Source organism: Athene noctua, chromosome 18 (assembly GCF_965140245.1).
Source record: "Athene noctua chromosome 18, bAthNoc1.hap1.1, whole genome shotgun sequence".
Taxonomy (NCBI): Eukaryota; Metazoa; Chordata; class Aves; order Strigiformes; family Strigidae; genus Athene; species Athene noctua.
The window spans coordinates 6,829,086-6,849,324 of NC_134054.1; the positions used below are offsets into that span (position 1 = coordinate 6,829,086).

The 20,239-nt window shown below is 52.6% G+C and overlaps 1 protein-coding gene across 5 annotated transcripts in view; it reads right to left on the bottom strand.

Moving 5' to 3' along the window:
- ITGB4 (integrin subunit beta 4) overlaps positions 1-12,997 on the bottom strand; it is a 30,735-nt gene extending 17,738 nt beyond the window's left edge. For 2 of the 5 annotated variants that reach the window (XM_074921865.1, XM_074921864.1), the window contains exons 1-17: positions 12,305-12,765; positions 7,529-7,620; positions 7,126-7,208; positions 6,506-6,607; positions 5,882-6,086; positions 5,236-5,332; positions 4,618-4,789; positions 3,678-3,941; positions 3,186-3,275; positions 2,892-3,014; positions 2,574-2,741; positions 2,208-2,284; positions 1,842-2,053; positions 1,456-1,559; positions 1,187-1,285; positions 388-514; positions 124-243 (exon numbers count right to left, since the gene is read on the bottom strand). In XM_074921865.1, the coding sequence (XP_074777966.1) occupies positions 124-243; positions 388-514; positions 1,187-1,285; positions 1,456-1,559; positions 1,842-2,053; positions 2,208-2,284; positions 2,574-2,741; positions 2,892-3,014; positions 3,186-3,275; positions 3,678-3,941; positions 4,618-4,789; positions 5,236-5,332; positions 5,882-6,086; positions 6,506-6,607; positions 7,126-7,208; positions 7,529-7,620; positions 12,305-12,309 (2,140 nt within the window). In that variant the 5' untranslated portion in view covers positions 12,310-12,765. Of the gene's footprint in view, positions 1-123; positions 244-387; positions 515-1,186; positions 1,286-1,455; positions 1,560-1,841; positions 2,054-2,207; positions 2,285-2,573; positions 2,742-2,891; positions 3,015-3,185; positions 3,276-3,677; positions 3,942-4,617; positions 4,790-5,235; positions 5,333-5,881; positions 6,087-6,505; positions 6,608-7,125; positions 7,209-7,528; positions 7,632-12,304; positions 12,766-12,959 lie in introns of those variants that run through there. The other 3 variants (XM_074921862.1, XM_074921863.1, XM_074921861.1) reach the window with 3 other exon arrangements.
- Positions 12,998-20,239: the final 7,242 nt, after the last annotated feature.

A 20,239-nucleotide genomic window follows, 5' to 3' on the forward strand; every position in this document is an offset into this window, starting at 1 on the left:
TGCAGCTGACCCTGCCCAGGGGCACAGCAAAGGGACAAAGCGGGGATCAGAGGTGCTGTGATGCAGGTCACTGCTGGTCCAGACCCCAGGCTGGACATCCCCTCCTGCCAGGTCCCTGCTCACCTTTTTTCTTCTGCACATGGACAGTGGTGTTTGGGAGGACGGTGGGGTCTCCCTCCAGGGTGTAGTGGTATGTGCAATCATCCTCCTCGTCCTGGAATGAGCAGTACTCACTGGCCTCCTCTGCAGAGAGAGAGGACATGGTTGCAAAGTCATCAGGACCAGGAAAAGCTTGGGGAGCAGCCCCACATGCGCACACACACACGGGACAGGGCCCACAGGAGACACACCACACATGTCTACACCCAGCTCCACTTCTCCTGGTACCTTTCTTCAGCTCTTCCACCATCTGGATCTGGAGGTGGCAGGTGCTGCAGTTCCCTTTCGTGTTGCCCGTTCCCCAGGCCTGGCAGCGAACGCAGTCCCGGATGCTCTCGCACACAGCCTGGAAGCCCTGGGCAGAGAGGCAGGTGGGATGCTCAACAGACAGCCCACGGGGAGCAAGGGAGGACATCACCTCCGAAAGGCAGAGCTGGAGAGGCAACGCTGCGTCCTCACCCCGGTGCCAGGGCAAGGTCAAAAAGGAATCACAGAGAACAAGCAGCTAATGAAGGATTTATAAACCCAGGAGCCCAGCACAGCCAGGTCCAAAATCTCTTATACCAACAGCCTGCATTTGGGGAGCGATTAGACCTTCTCCAAGGGTTTTAGGTGGCCTTTCCAAAATACAACCAAGACAGCTTTCTCCACTCCACTGTGGGATTAGCCTGTGTTTGTCCATGGGGAAACTGAGGCACCAGACCATGAAATGTTTTTTTCCAGTCTTGAGGCAAATCAGAACAAATCAGGAGCTGAGCCTCAAACTTCTGCCCTTCACCAGTGTGCAGATAAAACACAGACAGTTGCTGCTGGCGTACTGTAGGTCAAAGAAAGCCCACAGCTACAAAGCAGCTCCCACACCAGACCCTTCCTGGCCACCGAAGACAGGACTGGCAAGACTAACCCCTGCTCAGGATTTTGCTCCTGAGCGAGATGTGCCTTCATCTCTGCTTTGCCTTCTTTCCCTGGAGGTTCTGCATGGGAGGGAGAAGTGATAAACCCAGAGGGACCCCAGGCTGAGCCTCACCAGGGAGTAGCTGATTTCGCAGGTGGAGCTGGTGTACAAGGAAGCCTTGTCACAGATGCATCTGCCGCATTCACACCTCCCATGGTTATTGCAAATGCCCTGTGAGGGAAGAGGTGACAGTCGGCATCTGAGAGCAATCACAGACACGCGGCAGCGCTGGGAGTCAGCAAAGTGCCAGCTCCCAGTGGCCCTGAGCTTCGGGAATCAGGGGCAATTGCTACAGCCCTGCCTGGTCCGGTCGTCCCTCACACAGGCAGGGCAGGACCTACCCCTTGGCTGTCGATGCAGGTGTCGTTGCTCGTGGGACATTCGCAGCCCGGACCCTCCCAGCCACTCTCACAGACACATGCGCCCTTGGAGCAGCGACCGCGATCTGTGATGCAAAAGGAGGAATTACCCATGGCCCAGTGCTGTGCCACTCCCCTGGCCCTGTCTGTGGCTCTCCTGCTTTCTTTGGGGTGCAAAGGGACTGCAAACAGATTCCATGGCATCCTCCCTGCATGTTTGCAAGCACAGAGTCCCCACAGCCAATTTCTGGTTATTCAACCCCCCACGCCGGTGTCACCAGCCCAGGGACACCCCGTCTGTGCCACCAGGACAGAGCAGAGCACGTCCCACAGCTGGGGGATGCTGGGGCTGGCGGGGCCGCTCTCACCGTTGCAGAGGAAGCCGGAGGTGCGCGGGCACTGCAGGATGTCGTACTGGCAGAACGCCCCGTCGAAGCGCTGCGTCAGCTCCTCGGAGTAGCACTGGCACTTCCCACACAAGCACTCGCCCCGGCCCGAGCACGGCTCCACATCCCCGGGGCGGATGCAGGCTTCGTTGTTAGGGGATGACGCTGGGGAGCAGTCACACGTGTCCCCTCGCCTGGTGGGAAGGAGATAGTGCTGAGAGAGGCAGGAGCAGAGCACAGGACAGGAGGGTCCTAGGCAGGATGCCCAGGGCACAGGCATGTGTCACTGTGGGTCCCCAGACCCAGCAGGAACCCTGGAAGGGGTATGGAGCTGGACAAAGTCCTTACCAGCCTTGGTGGCAGATGCACTGTCCGCAAACAAAGTCCCCGTGGAAGCTGCACTTGGGCGAGTTAAACTGTTGTTGCTGTAAGAGAAGAGAGGAGACATTGCTGAATGGGCTCAGCTGCCTCCAAGACTATTTCAGAAATCAAAAAGGCAGATCTAGGGGCAAAATTTTGCCCACAAGACCAAGCTCTGCCATGGAACAACGTGCCCAGCTTGGAACAGGCAGTGATGAAGATCTCCTTGGCCAGGCTGAGCCTCCACTGAGCAACAGTGAAGGGTCAAGCAGGACCCACACTGCCAGCCAACACGTTCCCACCCCAGGCTGGCCAGGAGGGGGAGATCTCTCTTCAACACCCACCCCCACGTACCTGTTCACAGGGACACGCATCACAGATGACAGAGGCTGTGACTTTGAGGCTGTCACTCAGGGATGTGGGTTTCACGTGGATAACTCCCTGCCGGTCTTTCTCAGGGAGGCTGCAGACGTGCTGCCCGCCAACGTACTCAAGTGCCTTCAGGCGCACGTCGAACTTGCCCTGGAAGGGAGGGACATGCCACAGGGGTGAGCCAGCTCTGCTGGACCACAGCTCGGCTGGACCGACCCCAGGGGAAGAAGGAAGGAGGGATGCAGTGGAGGGCTCAGCCCCTCACACACGCCTTCCCTCTGGGGCCATCCAAGGACTTACAACTTCCCCACGGTTGATGTGGAAGGAGCCAGATTCTGTCTTTTCATACATCAAGGAGGTAAACTCTGTCTTCATGGCTTTGGGGATGAAGTCAGCCCTGATGTCCATCTTGGAGCGGATGCGCTGGGTGACAGAAGATAACCACAACATTGATTTTCAGCAGTACAGCTGGGACCACCCCATGGCCTGACCCACAGGGGCTGCATCCTGCATCCTGCCTGCTCTTCTGGGCAGGAGGTACCCAGCCTCTGCCTTCCCCGGGAGTGAGAATGAAGCTCCAGAGAGCACCATTACCTCAAAGGCTGTGCGGAGCAGCTCCACGATGTTGGAAGAGTCCTCCTGGAGCACCCCGATCTCAGAGATGGGGAAATACTTGTGCAGTTTCTGCAGAGAAAAAGGAGCCTCCTAAGACAAGGCCTTGAGAAATCTCCTTTAGCACTGATGTGGGCTCTGCTTTGAGCACAGCTTGGACCGAAGACCTCCAAAAGTCCCTTCCAACCTAAATTACTCTTGAGCTCTGTGTCCCCACTGCTTTACAAGAAACAGACACCAACACAGAGAGACCTCTAGGACTGCAAATTCCCACACCCAATAATACACCTTGAGACTTCCCATGACCCAGAGCAGTCTCCCAACACACTGTGGCACCCTCTGAAAGTGTCAGGGCGTTAGTTTAGCACTTGGGGAGCAGAGATGGGTGAACACTTCCTCCTCACAGCCAAGCTGCAGGCAGAGGACATGGAGGAAAGGTAAGCCCACGTGGCACCACTGCTGTGGTGTCCTCACCTCATAGTAGCTGTAGGAGTGGTTGGTGACAGCAAAGATGGGGATGATGTTGTGTTGGCCCAACAGGCGCACCAGGGTGGGCACTGAAGGATAGTCCTGCTTGGTGTCATACATGTAGGTGCCATAGATGTCTAGGTGACACTGCTCATCATTTCTCGCCAGGATCCCTGCCAGGACGTTGGTACCATCAGCTTCATAGTGAAAGGCAGATTCAGTGGAGAATACAAGCAGGTGAGTGCTGTCCTTCCTCCAGCCGATCTTTTCCTACAGCCAGGGAGGGGGAGAAGGAACCTTTATCTCTGTGCTCCCCAAACCACTGCACGGCCCTTGCAGCTGTTGGCAGGCCAGCACTGACAGGAGTTGGAAAACCCAAGGGTCAAGGCACCACCTCCACCTGGCAGCAAACACAACCAGCTACATGGCCCTGGGAATCCATGCCAGCAGATCTCCACTTCCCCCATCTGCACCCCATGTATAGGATGTCTCCCAGCAGCTTGGTGCCAGGCACATATATGTATGTACAGGGGGCAAGCACACACTTTTCTGGATGTGTTTGGAGCTGTGCTTATCCCTCAGCCAAATGGTCAAGCCCAAGTGGGCTGTTTCCCAGGGAGCAGTTTCACCACAGGAGGCACGAAGAGGGACAAGGCAAAGAGCACACACAGGGTGCCCAGCAAGCAGCGCCTGTGCTGAGGATCAAACACCAGAGATACACAGAGATGATCTAAGACCTATTTGGAATGCAAAACAATTCAGCACTGGGAGTGTGTGGCTGGGACGGCAAGAACCTGCTGTAGCTGAATGTGTAACCTGGGCTCCCTGGCTGTCTCGCCAGCTGCCCAGCATGCCGCTCTTTAGCTGATCACCCGGTATCAAGAACGTCTACTCATTAAGAACAGAGCCCTGCCCACACGGCTCCTGCACCCCTGGCCACCATCACCTTGCAAACAGCTGCCTGCAGGATGGCATCAAAGCCGCCCTCAGGGGCATCCAGGTTGCCGGAGATGCGCTCTTTCCTGAGCTCCTCGCTGAAGCGGGTGATGTTGTCTGTCAGGCAGATGACATTCTTGAAGGAGAAGGGGGAGTCTGCATTGTTCCAGGGCTCACGCAGCCTAGGAGAGAAGGGAAGAGCAGGGGCTTTTGTAGGAAGCAGGAGCAAAGGGATGCCTGGGTGCAAGGAGAGGAAGTGCAGTGAGAGCACCTGACAGCTGAGGAGTCCCTCAAGAGTAGACATGAAGTTGGCAAGTCATCAACACTGAGAGGAGGGGAGGGAGCGGCCGGAGGGAGGAGGGCAGAGGTGGAGGAGAAGATATGCAATCTGCCATGGCAGAGAGGGGAAGGCCTGAGAGCAGAGGAGGACACTGCTGGCATTGGCACGGTGCTACAGCAAGCCCTGAGCACAGGGTGGGGAAGCCAGGGGAGACACTCGCAATGAAGGGAGAGGGATGGATGGAAGTTCTCGCACTGCAGACAGCAAAGATCAGGAAAATCATGGAGAAACAGAAGGAACTTGCCCTCCCCTCTGCTCCCATCCCAGGGACCCATGGGCCTCACTCACTTCTCAGGTCTCATGTCTGTCTGAGGGGATGAGACTTTGTCCACAAACTTGCCAAATCCGATGGTGTAATTGGAGGTCAGGTCTTGCAGGAACTCCGCTGGGAGGAGAGGAAGGAAGAGAGGAGGAGATGTGTGAATAAAGAGATGTCTGTGAGGTTGATGCTCCAGGGAAAGAAGTCCTTCCCAGAGCATTTTCTCTGCTGGTCAGGTCTTAGATAAGACTCCCAAACTGTCAGCTTTTAAGCTCTTTGGGCTTGGGGCTTGTCTTTTTTGGGATAGAAACCTATACCACCTTTGGTAGCCCCTTTCCAAGACTGGAGTTTCTGCAATAGCACAAACCACACCTATGGGTTCAAGATGCCAAAGTCACCACACAGATCAACTCTGCAGGGCACCAGCCCTGGGCTGAAAGGAGAGGCCACACACAATGATCCCTGCAGGGCCGAGAGAGATATCCCCCCACAAAGCTGCACTAAGCACTGCACTAGCAGCCATAATAACAAACTCTAATTAAAGCAGATGCCTCTCAGCCCTTTGCATCCCCTTCTCTGATGCTGACAGAGGACTCACAGCCACGGGCAGGAGTGAGCTGCCTGCCTTCATCAGCACAGGATCTAGCTCCCCTCTTCCCCCAGCTCTGGTCTCACCTAGTTTTTGGCCCATGCTTTTGAGGTTGTCCAGGTCATCAGACATAGAGTAGGAGAAGTCCATGAGGATGTAGAGATCCACAGGGCTCTCCATGGGCTGGAAGACATCCATGTTGAAGCTCATCTCCTCCCCAGCTCGCAGACGCATGAACATGCCCTGAGGGGACACCTGGGTCCTTTGCAGTGATGTGTTGATACTGAAATTCTGTGGAGAAAGAGCGATGTGATGGGGGGACTCCATCTCCTGTGCAGATGCAAAGAGATGGCAGCAAGGAGCACAGAAATATGTGGGAAGTGGAAAGGCAAGTATGACCATGCTCCCTTCCCTCATGTGCAATTGAGGACCAAGGCCACACGCGCCCAGTTGGATGCCTCCTCCAGACCCTTACATTTTGCTTACATCTGTTTTGCCTGAAAAGCCACCCCAGCCCTAAACAACCAAGGCTGGTTGCCAACAGGTTCGTTCATCAGCTACTGAAGGCAGAGCATTGTTTTTGAACACGCCCTGCAGAGGTCTGGACTTGGTATTTCTCCTACTGAAGACTCTAGAGGAGGATGAAGGACACTGGGAATGGTGGGAGCCCTAAGAAGCAGCCGAGTAAGGGTTGTCTCCCCAGCACCCACCTGCTGGGTCTGCATCTCGCCCCTGGTGTACACGATGCTGGCCTCCCCGCAGCCGTACCGCAGCAAGTTCTCCCGCAAGTCACAGCGAGACTCTTCAAAGCTCTGCCAAGGGGGCAAGAACAACATTACAATCACAGAAAACAGCAAATCCTCCATGCAAGGGGGAAAGGCACTTGTCAGGAAGCAAGGTCCTCTGCTGAGACCACTAGCGAGCCTTGGGGAGAAGGAGTGGGGCAGAGAGATGGGGATGAGTCTCGTAAAGAAGAGCCAGTGTCCCCCAGCAGCAGGGAAATGCAACCACCAGTGAGTTACTGGGTTGTCTGAGATTAAACTCTCCCTCCATCCCTTGCACACGCTGTTTCAGATCTGGCACACTGGCATTTTCTGATAAAGCCCTGTATTCCTACAAGTTTTCCCTGAACTCCTCTTCCTCTCCATTTGTCTACACCAAAGGCACCCCACATTTTGGTGCTTCCCATCCAGCCCAGCTCTTTGCAGAGAGAAGCTGGAGCCAGAAAGCTGACCCTGCTCTCAGGTCCCTCTTCCAGCTTGCACTGGGGTGGTGGATCTCTGTCAGCAGGGTGAGAAGCGGAGCCCTGGGCTTCCCCGCAAGGTCTCACCTCGTCAGTGCAGAAGGAGCAGTCCTTGTCCACTCGGATGCACTCGGTGCAGCTCTTTGCCCGGGACAGCACGCAGTGGTTATCTACCGGGAAAGATCAGGGCATCGGGAATGGAAAAAAACCAAGAGAGCTGGGGCAGGGCATGAAAAAGGCTGATCCTGTTTCTGGGGGAGTTGATGGAGGTTTTGCCTGGGTGGTTAGCAGAAGCTGGCTACAGAACAACCAGTGGGGTAGCAAGGGAGGGGCCCCAACTGCTGGGGAGGTAGAAAACAGAAGGAAAGGCACACGGCAGGTCTGCTCTGCATGAGGACTGGCGTTTCCAAAGCCCAGGAGGGGTGAGCACAGTCCCCATGGGACAGCGCCAAGGGGAGAGCACAGACGGACCTACCACGGCTGCACTCACTTTTGCTCCTTTGGCAGAGGCCGGTGGCACAGAGCAGGGACAGGAGGAGCAGCCGGGCACACGCCCGGGGCAGCACATCCATCCTCTTCCTCCTGAAACACATGGATCGCTACAGATGGAAACAGTCCCCGAGAGGATGGGGGCAGGTCCCGCCGGGTGGGACAGCTCTGCCCGCCCAGGGGAACCTGATGCCTGGAAGCAATCCCTGATCTCAGCAGGGCAGGGCACAAAAGCAAAACCCAGAGTGGCTCATCCTCTGCTCCCGCATCTGTGAAAGGGTCAAAGTCCCGGCAATGCCAGGCCAGGGCAGCTGGCACACCACAGCACCCCTGTGTGCGGAGTTGGGGCGCTCGGCTTGGCAGGTCCCCTGGGGCAGCGGGGTGGGTGCAGGCAGCCCGAGCCCCGGTTGCTGCCGGCTGGAGCCCAGCACCGTCTGCACGTGTGAGCACCGAGCAGGTCAGGACCTTGCTTTTCCTGGCAGGTTAAGGAAAAAAAGAGAGGAGGAAAACAAAGCGACTGTCTGCATCTCTCCCAAAAGCAAAACAGACCCCTCCCTTCAGCTATTTCCTATCGCACTAAGAGTTTCCAGGATGGTCGAACCAACAATAAATAGAGGGTGAGGCCTTGGGAAATGCCAGAGTTGGAGCATTGGAGGTGCTGAATGAGTCCATGGTCCTGAGCACCCGGCAGCACCCTCCTGTCCTGCCCAGGGCAGCAGGACCCCTCACGTGGATCCAAAGACCAAATACTAAAGAGAGTGAACCATTCTCCCTGCACCCACACATGACTGAGAAAACTTAGTGCCATCCAGAAGTCAGCATTTGGATGTGGTAAACAAAAGAGACAAAGCTGGAACTCGAGCTCTGAGGCTGCTGTGCCCCAGGGCGGCTCTGACTCTGGCACCTCAGCGGGGCAAGTGAGAGCAGTCAAGGCAAACGATTTGGTATAAAGATGATTTTAAAGCATCTCCTTTCTGGAAGATGCAAGTGTGAAATAGAAGATGCAAATAAGATTATCTTATAGCTTCTTGCAGTGTAAGCCCTGATTCTGAAAAAAAATGAAAAGAATGTGAAAACCACTTAAAACAGGGAAGGAAAGTGGGAATAGTTGTGTGAAGTGAAGATGTCTGAGTTCCCAGGGAGACATCCAGCACACAGACCAGACAGCCTGACCTGGGGCCCAGGGAAACCCTGGAAACACCCACTCTAGTACCAAGTGTTGGATCACACTGCATCCTGCATCAGCCAGTGAAGCCAGTGGAAATACATTGAATGTATGAAGCTGAGCACTTGCAGAAATCATTGCAGCACAGGGCTCAAACCAACGCAGCATTGACCCCAGGAGATGTCTCCCTTGGTGTTCACACTTTGCTCTCCACGACAGTCACTGGGTATGCAACACATGACAAGATGCTGGTATCTCATTTATGCTGTCAGCTCTGCTCAGAGGGATTTATCACGCAGTAATTACTCCCCCATAGCTAAAACGTAAGAAATATGGAAACCTTGAGGCAGCGTTTCTGTGGGGAACACCCAGGGAAGCTTTGCTGTTTTTCAGGACCCGGTAGCCAATATGCTGTTTTTCTTATGGGTAAGAAGTACCAGCTGACCAAAGAAATCCCTTTATTTTCCTCCTGTGGCCCCTGAGCACAGTTCCCTGCAACACCAACTATCCCCAGTTCAGGCTCTTTGCAGGTTTGGCTTCGGGGGTCCACGTGGCTGGCTCCGAGGCTGGCAGTTATCCCCGGACATGCCCGTGATCTCCTTCAGCAAAAGTCCTCACGCCACCACTTGCTGGCAAATGCTGTGTCCCTCACCACAGAGACAGGCAGGTTTTGAAGTCAGGAAAATCCCTTTTTCCTTTGCTCCACCCCAGTGAGCCATGCCAGCCCCAGTGACTGGCGCTGCAGGGATGTGGGGAGATGCCAATTACGGGCGAGATGAAAGGGGAGGGAAGTCCTTTGAGCCCATCAAGGGAAAACACAGCGAAAGCATCCCCCCAGCACTCAGCAAATCCCATCTTCCATCACGGCAAAGGCCACCAGGAAAAGATTGAGTATAGGGGACCAGACTGCTCAGCACACACACCCATCTTCCAAGGTAGCCTCAGAGCACAGACCTAATTCATCCTCCTTTAATCACAAGTCAAGAAACAGTCACCAAGGGATGGACGGCCACACCCTGGGCCTGGGACACATAAACGGCTGTCATGTCTTTTCAAGTGCTGAGATAAAAGGCCATAAAACTCGGCTCGATATTAATGTCCTGTTGCCCTGGGAGCTGCCAACCGCCAAGGATTTAGCTGGGCAGTTGCCAGCGGGCAGGGCGTTGGTGGCCAAGAGCATCGCTGCCGCCACTCGGCGCTGCCAGCTGCAGGAACGCAGCCTGCAATATTTGTGCAAAAACACTCGAGCGGCCATCCCTTGACTTCAAAAGTGTCCTCTGGAAGGGAAAACACCATTTTCACTTCGGAAAAGCTGTAGGGACTTGGTTGGATTTTCATGATGAAAACAACAATAACAAAAGCTATTCAGTTGTGAAAAAACAAGGAAAGAAGTGGACCAGCTCCTGCCTGCACACAAACGTTCTACCCCATCCCAGACTGCCACTCCAGCATCTCCTCCTGGTCTCCTCCTGCTCCCCCAGACTTTGCCTGCACTTCAGTGCAACCAACAAACCTGCTCTGGAAAGACTCTGGGAACCCTCAAGCTTGGAGAAGGCCGGGCTGGGTACCTCCTCCCCCAGAAACGGCACGCTCCAAGGAAACCAGTGAAGCAACAAGATGGAGGAGAGGGTTGGAGTGGCAGAGCTTTGTCACCCTGTCCTGTCCCGTCCTGTTCTCACCCCAGCAGCTTGGCGCTGGGAAGGACAAGGTTGGAGCCGGGCATTGCCCCAGGGTGAATGGGGGAGAGGGACAAAGGAGCAGGTTATGATGAGCTGTGAGCCCACGGCAGGAGCCTGGTCCCAGCTGCCACACAGGGGACACCCACAGCTTGGGGACATGGGAATGGAAAAGTCAGGGAGATGCTTGATCTCCCTGGTGCAGCCTTTCCTCCCTCCACTGGACAATGCCCCTTCTTTGACTGCAGGCCACCCCGTCCTGCCGAGGGGTGCACTGGGGCTGGGTAGGGCACTGACACCCCAGTAGATGGGAGGCATCTGGAGGAGCATCTGCCTGCCCACGTGTGCTGAGGACCGCAGTGCCTGCAGCGTGCTGGGGCAGGCAGGCGGTGAGGGTCACCATGACCAGCCTCAGCACCGGGCTGGGGGTCCCGAGGGAAGAGATAATCATGATGGAGGCAAAGCAGAAAGGCAGCTGGGTGCTCCCTTAGGGACACCAGTCCCCCTTCCTCCACGGCAGCTCGTGCAGGCTCAGTTCTCCTCCCAGGGCAGGGCTGCGGGTGCACGGATCAGGGCCACAACACATGCTCTCTCCCTCCCCAGGCTACTCCCTCCACAGCACATGTGGCAGCGTAGAGCGTATCAAGACATACCCTCAGCAAACGATCAAAAACTTGACCTGCAAATCAAAGCATTGCGTAAACACAAAATTGTATTTGATTTTGTTTGTCTTCCCTGTCCGTTTCCCCTCCTTCCCCACATGTGCCTCTGCAGACAGGAGACTCCCTGTGAGCATCACTGTTTGTTGTTTCCAGCAAGAAGGGGGTTCCCAGCTCCCAGGTCAAGCCCCAAACCCAACACGGCCCCCGTCATCTTCCAGTGAGGGACAAAATGCAGCGGGACCCAGTCCAGGGACCCACACAGAGCTGCCGGCAGCTGGGAGTAGCCAACACCACCCTGTGCCAGCAAAGGGCCCATAGCTGCTCTGACCCCGGGCTTCGGGCAGGGGGAGCCCCGAGGGGCAGGCAGGAAGGTCGGGACCCTGCCTGCGGGGCTGCCCCTACACCAGTACGGCCCCGGGACCCTCCTGCCCGCCCCCCCCTGCCTCCCCACGTGCTGCTCCCAGTGATTTCTCTGCTCCTTTGGCCCCCCCAAGACACTTTCATCTCTCTCCCCTCCACGGGTGCTCCTCACTCCCCCTTTTCCCGCACCTAACCCGCACCTGTCAGCTCCCTTGCGCACATTCTTCTGTCCCTTTCCCTATTCCCTCTCCATTTCAGCTTCACCAGCTCACAAATACCCCAGTGCCTGAGGTTCAGCAAAGCCCACCCTGAACCCCCACACCCCACGGCCTTTTTCTCCAGGGACACGCTCCCCCCTCGCTGGGGCTTGCAAGCAGCCACCCATTCTGGAAAACAACTTCCATGTGCTCAGCGGCTCGGAGCCACCCGCAGCGCAGCTGATCTTGCGCAGTTTCACCCGTGAGAGCTTTCCCTGGGTGCCAGCTCCAAGGTGCAACCGCCTTTCCTCCTGCAAGCAGGGCAGACGGGGAGGGCAACCTTTGAAACCCGCAACAAATGTTCCCCGAAGGGTTCTGCTCTGTCTTACCACACTGTGCTACCCCCACCACCATTCCACAGACCCCCACCCAAATACCTTCAGAGACAAAAACCGCCCCGTGCGGCCTCGCAAAGCCCTGCTCGGTCACGAGTGTTGTCCTTCCCCGCCGGTCGAGAGGCACGAGACAGCGTCCAACAGCCAAAACCAGAGGAAAAAGGGGGAACGAGCAGGCAGGGAGCTGAGCCCCCTCATGCTGTGCCCTGCCGACCTGCTCGCGCAAGGAGCCCCGCGCCTTATTTCACTCCCAGGTTAATCAACACAGCGAAATTACAGCAAACTGGACGCTAAAGAGCACAGATGAATTAATTCCACAAACCTCATTAGCGCTGGGTCTGACTCAGTGTCCAAATCCTCTGCTGCAGTCCGAATAACAGGCACCCACACACCAAGCCAAGAAATTCTTTCGAAGGCAGAGGGGGAACGCGCTGCTTCACTGCTACGACTTGACTTCCAGCCTTGGCCTTTTCCTTCTTTTTCTTTTTTCTTTTTTTTTTTTTTTTCCTCTCTCTCTCCTCTCTACTTTCTGTCCCTTTTCTCTTTCCGGTTAAACGTCAACTTCCAGTCGGTCGGGGAGGGCAGGCAGCCCGCGATCCCACATACCTCCCCGCTGGTTTCTGTACCCTCCAGTCAAATATCGACTTTGTTCTCGCTCCCCTCGCCGTCCCGGAGCTGCCGCCTCTCCCTCCCGGGGGGCTGGCAGGGAGGAAAAGTGGGAACGCGATAAATGAGATTGGATCCCAGGTGAGGACAAGCTTTATCCCAGCTAGGGAGGGAGGAGGGGGTGCCCGTGACTCAGGGGTTGGCATTCCTCCCTCGCACACCTGGCCGGGCAGGCACAGCCCGCGCAGCCGCCCCGGACCCTCCCTCTGCACAAGCTCCGGCCCACAGGGAAAGGGCTGAGCGGCCGCTGGAAGGTGCCGCCGTGCCGGGGGGCATGGAGGGGGCATGGAGGGGGCTGTGGGCAGCATCACCTGCTTGGCTTCGCCTGCCGGCTCGGGACAGAGCCGAGGATGGTCTCCAGCCCCCTCGCCGGGAGTTTCTCCTCCGCATTTCCCCCTGGCAAAGTCCAGAGTGCCCCACAGTGTCATGCCCAGCGCCCAGGCAGCTCCTAGCTGAAATACCAGGTACGTTCCTGCGGCGACAACCACCACCCACGGCTGCCAAACCCGGTCTCGGTACCTTGCTCACAAAGAGGACGGATCCGCATCCCACTTTATCCCCGGCACGAGCACGACAGCCCGCTCCTCATCAACAGATCCAGCTCGGGGGTCGATGCAACCCCTCGTAGCACCGTAAATGAGACCCATCCCCCCCGCTCCCACCGCAGCCCACCATGGCCCAGGGAGCAGCAATCCCACCACTGCGTCCGGCCCTTCTGCTGGGCTGCCTCCAACACCCCTTCCCCACTCGGAGGAAGAGCAAAGGAGGATGTGAAGTTCAGGTGAGGTTATTTTTTTTGTCCTGCAGCATCCTTTTGCTTTAGAGTCTGGGGTTTGTTACAGCTCAGAGCCAGTCACACCTCCCGTGGTGCAGAGTGTACACGTACCAGAGCAGATGCGAAGGCAGAAGCTGTATTTTAGCTCCCTAATAAATCCTCACGAGGAAAACTGCATCCCCTCAGCTTCAACGCAAACAATAGCAGCAGCCAGATGAAAAAGTTGCATATTTCCTGCCTGCCTTGAAGATTTGAAATACAAGCAGGGCACTTTTGGCCTCTTCATTATCAATATAACATCACAGAGGCTGCTGATCAACTGCCTAATGATGGTGACTGAGCATTGATTCAAATGAAAGTGAGGAGCAGGATTCCTTCCACTACAAGTAACAGAGAGCTGAAGCAAATATGTGTAAACTGATTAAGCCCCAGGAAAAAGGAGGATGTGCTGGTGCCATGAAAAGCTGCAGCAAATAGGAAACAGGCAGATTAAGTCTGGTATTTCCTAGTTTCCGAATGCTTGACTTGGCAACTCTAACATTACCCCGGCCCTTTTGGTGATGCCATTTCCTATATTTAAATAAAAATTCTGAAAATTAAGAGGTTTTATTGTTGGGGGGGTTTTTTTGTTTTTTTTTGTCTTTTTTAAATCACAACAGACATTCACTGCAACATGAGAGTTGGGAGGTGAGGCTCTGATGCTCAAGTGGCTGCTGGTGAAGAGCAGGTTGTTACCATTGAGGGGCTGAAGGCAGAGGGTCCTGCTCTGCCTTGGGGAGCCAGAGAGACAGCAGATGCTGTGGAACGTTGCAGACAGAGCAAAGCCAGGCTTCAGTTCCTGAGGCCAGAGGGGAGCGTGTGCTGGTACTTGCAGATGTGGCTGCTCACCTCCCCTGGTCCTGTCCACCAGCGGCACCCAGCTCCCATCAGCCCCAGCCCACCTCCCACTGCCATCCTCCTCTCTTACCATGGGGGGACACAATGCTGCCAGGTGCTGGAGTTAAAAGCAATTTAGTCTACAAGCAAGAAACATGTTACTAGAAAAAAATATTTTTGTGATGGTTCCCCAATAGGAACCAGGGAGCCAACTGGAAAAGCTTGGGATCAGCCAGCTTCCAGCATGGTATTTGGTGCCCTTGTTTCTGGATGTCTTCTTTTCTTCACCTGAGATGGAGGATGTTGATGTTGCTTCCTGTAAAGTGTCTCTGGTCTTACCTACAGACACTCTGGCAGCCCCAGGGCTGCCTGACCCTTCCCTTCATCCCAGCAACCCAGAGCAGCAGTGCTGGTCCAGCTCCGCTCAGCATCTCCAGCTGTCAGAAGGAGCCCAGTTACTCACTGTGGGTGCTGCCAGAACAACCCAGGATATTAATTTTGCACCTTTGAGACATGTCCCCCCAGCCACCAACAGATCTCCAAGAACACAGAGCATGAATTTTCCCAGAGGCTTGTAACTGGGCTGCATTTAAGTAGACATCTTCAGGGCTGATAAAAGGCACTTTTCTAATATCAAGACAATGCCACCACCAAACTTTAAGGCAACAAAGCAGAGAGAAATTAGAAATTCTCAGTAAATGATCATAAGATTTTAACAGGTTTTCACTTCATCTTGTCTTTAAAAAAAAAAAAAAAATATTGTTTTATGGGTTGCCTTTCAGGCAATTTCTCCAAATACTTCCACCGGGGAAGAAGAATACCTGGTGAGCTCAAGTTTTTGCCTTGGTTCAATACCTTGCACTCACTGCCTGCTGGATCAGGCTTTTGCCACACAGATTTGCTGTTTCAGACAACAGAGAACAGGTACTTCAGAGAGGAAGGATCGGCAGATTTTGCTGCAGATGGCTCTACCAAAGCCCACAGCCACATACATGGTGAACCTCACATGTATAAATCAGTGATGTTCTGCTGTGGCAATGTTGCTTAGAAATTTTTGCCCTAGGAGTGAAAACAAGTAATTCATAGGCTTTTTTTTTTTTTTTTTTTAATGCCAAATACAGAACCTTTCTTCATTCTGTCCTGCCACCTCAATGTGCCCAGAGACAGCTCTGGGGCTTTTCCTAGGTCTCTGTTGAGTGGTTAGAGCTGAGATCCTGCTGCTGGAGCATATTCATTCCCTTTCTGAATTCTGTAACACACACTGCTAGAAGAAAAATAAGTACTTGGTCCCATAGCTGCACTGTACATTGTATTGACAATATCCTGCTATCTGGCATAAATTTAAGGAACGCTTAATAATGTATTATTAATGTACATTAATGTGCACATAATTTATTGCACTAAATTATACTTAACATAATTACCCAGGTAATTAAAAGTGCAAGATTAAATCCCCCAATATTCTCTTCCTTAGTCTTTCCCCTAAGATAGCATTATCTACACATGCACGTTGTTCTGCAATGGACGTTCCTTTTCATGAACATACAGCTAAAGGAAAATCTCTTTGCTGAATGTCACTGATGCCCATTTGCCTCCGGGACTGACCAGCAGCAAGAGGTAAGCGGGCCACCAAATATCAACACAAGAGGAAAATGTTAGTAAAGGATCCAGGATAAAACTTCAGCCTACGACAATCCTAACATCCACCCAGGGAAAACAGGACCTTCCAGGGTTACATTAGCATTTTACCCAGCTGTCAAAGGGCTGAAAGCACACTGATGTTATGTTTAAAAGATTTTAGCAAGATATCCCACCTTTCCTCCTGGTTTGTGTTGGCTGGCCCCACACAAACCATTCAATAGTGTGGGTGAGTCGCACGAGGAGCCAGCCAACACAAACTGGGAGAGAAGGTGGACTGTCACCTTTTGTCATACTCTCCAAGCACTACAAGAGGCTAAACAAAGAGAAGAGAGGTTAAAAGTACCAATGACTTCACCTCTTACCACCACACCAAGAGGCAAGGTTGTTTTCTTCCTAATGCTGGTTCATACAAACATGGTAGAGGACAGACAGACAGACAGACGCCTTCTACGTGAAAAGGCAAAACCTTTTCTTGTGAAATCCTGGTGCTTTGCTGTTTACTGGCAATCAAATGCACAACCCAGCCCCAGCCAAAGACAAGTTTCAGATAAACAAAGACTAAATATTGGAAGTCATCAGAGTCCATGGTTCTTGCTTAGAACAAAAGGAAGGAAGTTGAATATAAACAGAGGAACAGCAGTGCACGGCAAAGCTTGGAGATGGAAAACTGTTCTGTAACAGCGATGCATGAATACGTTGGTGTAAATGTTCCCCAAAAGGAAGAGGAGACTTTGGTAGAACCTCATTGCCCCTTTGTGGGTCTTACACCTCAACAGCAATTTATTTATTTTAACATTAGGCAGTCTTGGAGAGCCTGCTGAAAAGCACCTCTCTCTCTGAGGGTGACATCTCTGGGCTTTCCCGGGTTCAGACCATCGAACAGGAGGGAGCAGCCCATACCCTTTGATAACTTTCTGGGCACATCGCAAAGACTCTCTGTCTGAGGGGCATTGCAGAAGCTACAACTCCGTCTCCCCTGCAATGACAAAGAGCTGGAAAGGAGCTCACACAGGTGTCAAGTGGCCAGACCCGGCTGAAGCAATCACCTCCATGCTGCTAGAGCTGACTGGGTCATCAGCAAAGCCTTGGCATGGAAGACTTTTTTTTTTTTTTCAGGCTCCGTACATAACTCTCATAAAACAGACAGTACAGCAGCAATCCAACTAAAACATAGCTTCAGGTGCTCACATTTTACAGTTTGAGGTGGGGCTGGCAAGGGCTGCCCCTCCCCACCTGCTCTTTCAGTTAGGCAGCACCCAGCAAGACATAAAATAAAAAGCAAGTCCTGAACACACAAAATCCCTTCCCACAACAGCATCAAAGAAGGGCAGATCTCTAAATCACAACAAGCAAATAGGAAAGAAAATCAACACCTCAGGGCATGGAGGTGGAAGAAGAGACTTCAGAAGGGAGGGTGAGAGCAGAACCAGCTCTGCCAAGGATGACTTCATTACAGCAGCTCTCCTCCCTCCACTGAGCAGCCCAGCATGGCAGAGACACTCAAACGTGGAGCTTCAGTTAAGACAAACCTACTCAGGCTAGGATACACTCATCTTAAAAAGGTGGTAAACAGAGAGAAGCACCATGGTTTTCAAGGAGCATGAGCCTGTAATTCTCAGACTAAGGATTAATGAAAATGGGACTGGTTTTACTCTCCTGGGTACAGTTAATCTCCCCTTGGGAAGAGAGTTAAAAGTGATTATCTACAGCTTTTAGGAGTCAGAATCACAGCCTGAGCAATCACTACTGCAGCAGCAGCTTAAAGAACCACTTAGCCATGTAAGCTGTGAGTTTGCATTAGTGCAGCTTGGACACAGCTTGCAGTTCTTAGGGGCTGCTTAAACACAGACAGTTAAACACTCGGCAGGTCCCTCCAGCCCTCCTGCACGCAGCAGCCATCACAGAGCCCTGGTATGATCACAGCCACACAGGTTTCTAACAAGCAAACTAGTCAGACCCGCAGTGCAAGGGCTCCAGGCCGTGGTGTCGTGGGCCATCCTTTTCCCTCAGGACATCACTCTTGCACACATGAAAGTCCCCCCACTTTCCTGTGGTGCACTGGCTGCCCACAGCTGAGTGCAAGCCACCAGCCAGTATGATCATATTCTGAGGTAGGAAAGAGGCTTTTTCCTAGAACTGTAGTTTCCAACCTGTGTATCCATCTATTGCTTCCGATAGCAACACACAAGATAAACAAGAGCAGCAAGCTATTGTACTGGCTGCAAGTTTGTTATACAATGGTCGGCATCTCCACTCCAGCATTTTAGAAAGGAGAGAGAAAAAAATTCAAACAAATCAAGCATGTTTCAAGTTGCTTTCTCCACTGTGGATAGCAAACACTCAAGTCATGAGAGATCAGGAGCTAGCTGCCAGAGCACAGCCCAGAAGCCCGTTACTGCAGGAGTTTGGCAACTGCTGCTCCAGGTGCCTCACGGCCATCCCTGCTCAGCACGCTCCCACAGAGCTAGTTTTAGGGTTTCCTCCTTATCCCTATATGCAGCATCCTCAAGCCCTGCTGATCAGCATCTTCCCATGGCTCCCAAGTTGCTGGGCATTGTTGCTCCCTGCCTGCCACAGCAAGGCAGGAGCTAAATAAAGAGCGTTTCTTCGCTTGGGTTGTAAAATCTGCAAAGAAATCCAGAGGTTTGGAATGACTGTGAGTACTGCAGAGCAAAAAGGAAGAGGGTGCACAAAAAGGAAGGGGTGGGGTGCCAGGATGTGTGATATAAGATACTTGCATTTAAACAACGTTCAGTACCTTCTGTCGTTAAATAATTCATCCCCAAGAACTTCTGCCATCCCCCTGTGTCAGGTGCCAAGCAGCAGGCTGAAGCCCACCTTCATATTCACAGCTGCAGATGGCACTTTCTTACTTTATTTTTTATCAAGTCCTTTTTCTCTTCCTGCAAACCTGTTCCTCTAGTTCATCTTCAGTTGCATTCTGATAGCTGCTTTCAAAAAAATAAAGGCACACACACTTTCCTTTGCTACTTGTCTCCCCTGCTATGGTAGGGCATACAAAGATACAAGTACTGACACGCTTAACTAGGTGGATAAATAATATTTCCTTGTAATCAAGCTAATTCATCTAGCACAGTTGCTCCTGGTTAGGATCAAGAATTACTTTTATTGAATCATCAGTCAGGTGTAGTTGTTCACTTCCATGGAAGAGTTTTTCCCAATGACTAGAGAAACTGAGCAGAAGCAAGAGTCAGGAAGGAGCTTCACGTCACATTAATGTGAAGAGTCTGAGAAAAACTGTATCTGAAAAACTGTTTTGTCAGTCAGGATATAGAGTGACCATTGCTGATCCAACTTTACAAGGACTCTTAAGACATTAGGCAAAAGATGGTCAGTGCTTACAAAAGCCACAAAATCCTTTCCATTACAATTTATGAATCTGTAAATTTGGTTAAATTAACATAGTCTCATCAGACTCCCCACTTCGTGCTTACCACCAGTTAAATTATAGACAGGACAGAGGCAGGGGATGCACAAGACTGGCTGCTGCCTCTGGCACCAGGCTGCATTTCTGTGTGCTGGCACACATCCCACGGAGATATTTAATCTCACTCAGCTTCAGACTTGCTCGCAGCACACATATTAAGGATACTCATCAGAGGAATGTTGTTCTAGAAGCCCAGACACACCTCCCACCCCTGTTCTCAGGAGTAGACAATTGCAGCAATCCATCTGGTGCCCAGTTTGTCATCACCTACAGTCTGAGAGAAACTGCAGCAGCTGGTGCCTACTTTGCTGCAGTTTTACTGTTGTACCTTCATCCACATGTCATTCAGCAGGACTTGAAAATAGGTATTTATACCATACAAGTTTTAAACAGGCTGGAATTGTACAAGACATTCTAGACAGGAGAGTCACCTTACAGAGCTGCAAAGCTACCTAATAGCTTGTATTTCTCACCACAGGTGCATCCTTGACCTTCAAAACAAACCCCTGAAAACTCTATAAACTCTGATACTCAAGGCAAGGAATAAACGCCTTGAACAGTTGAGGTGAAATGTGTCATCCTCTGCAGAGTACGTAACAGTCCCCAAACAGAAGATACCCCTCAGCCAAGGGAGCTGTTACCATCTTCCATAGGATAAGGATGGAGTTCAGGCTTGCAGAAATCCAGTTAGAAGCCCAATGGAGAGTAATTTAACAGAAAAGATGTTTCCATCTTGCTATTTTCATGCCTTTCAGTATTTCATTGCTTTTTTTTTTTTTAAAAAAAAAAAAAAAGCAATTCCACCATCTCCCCAATTTCCCATGCTACAATCTCAGTCCCCTGGTTTCTCC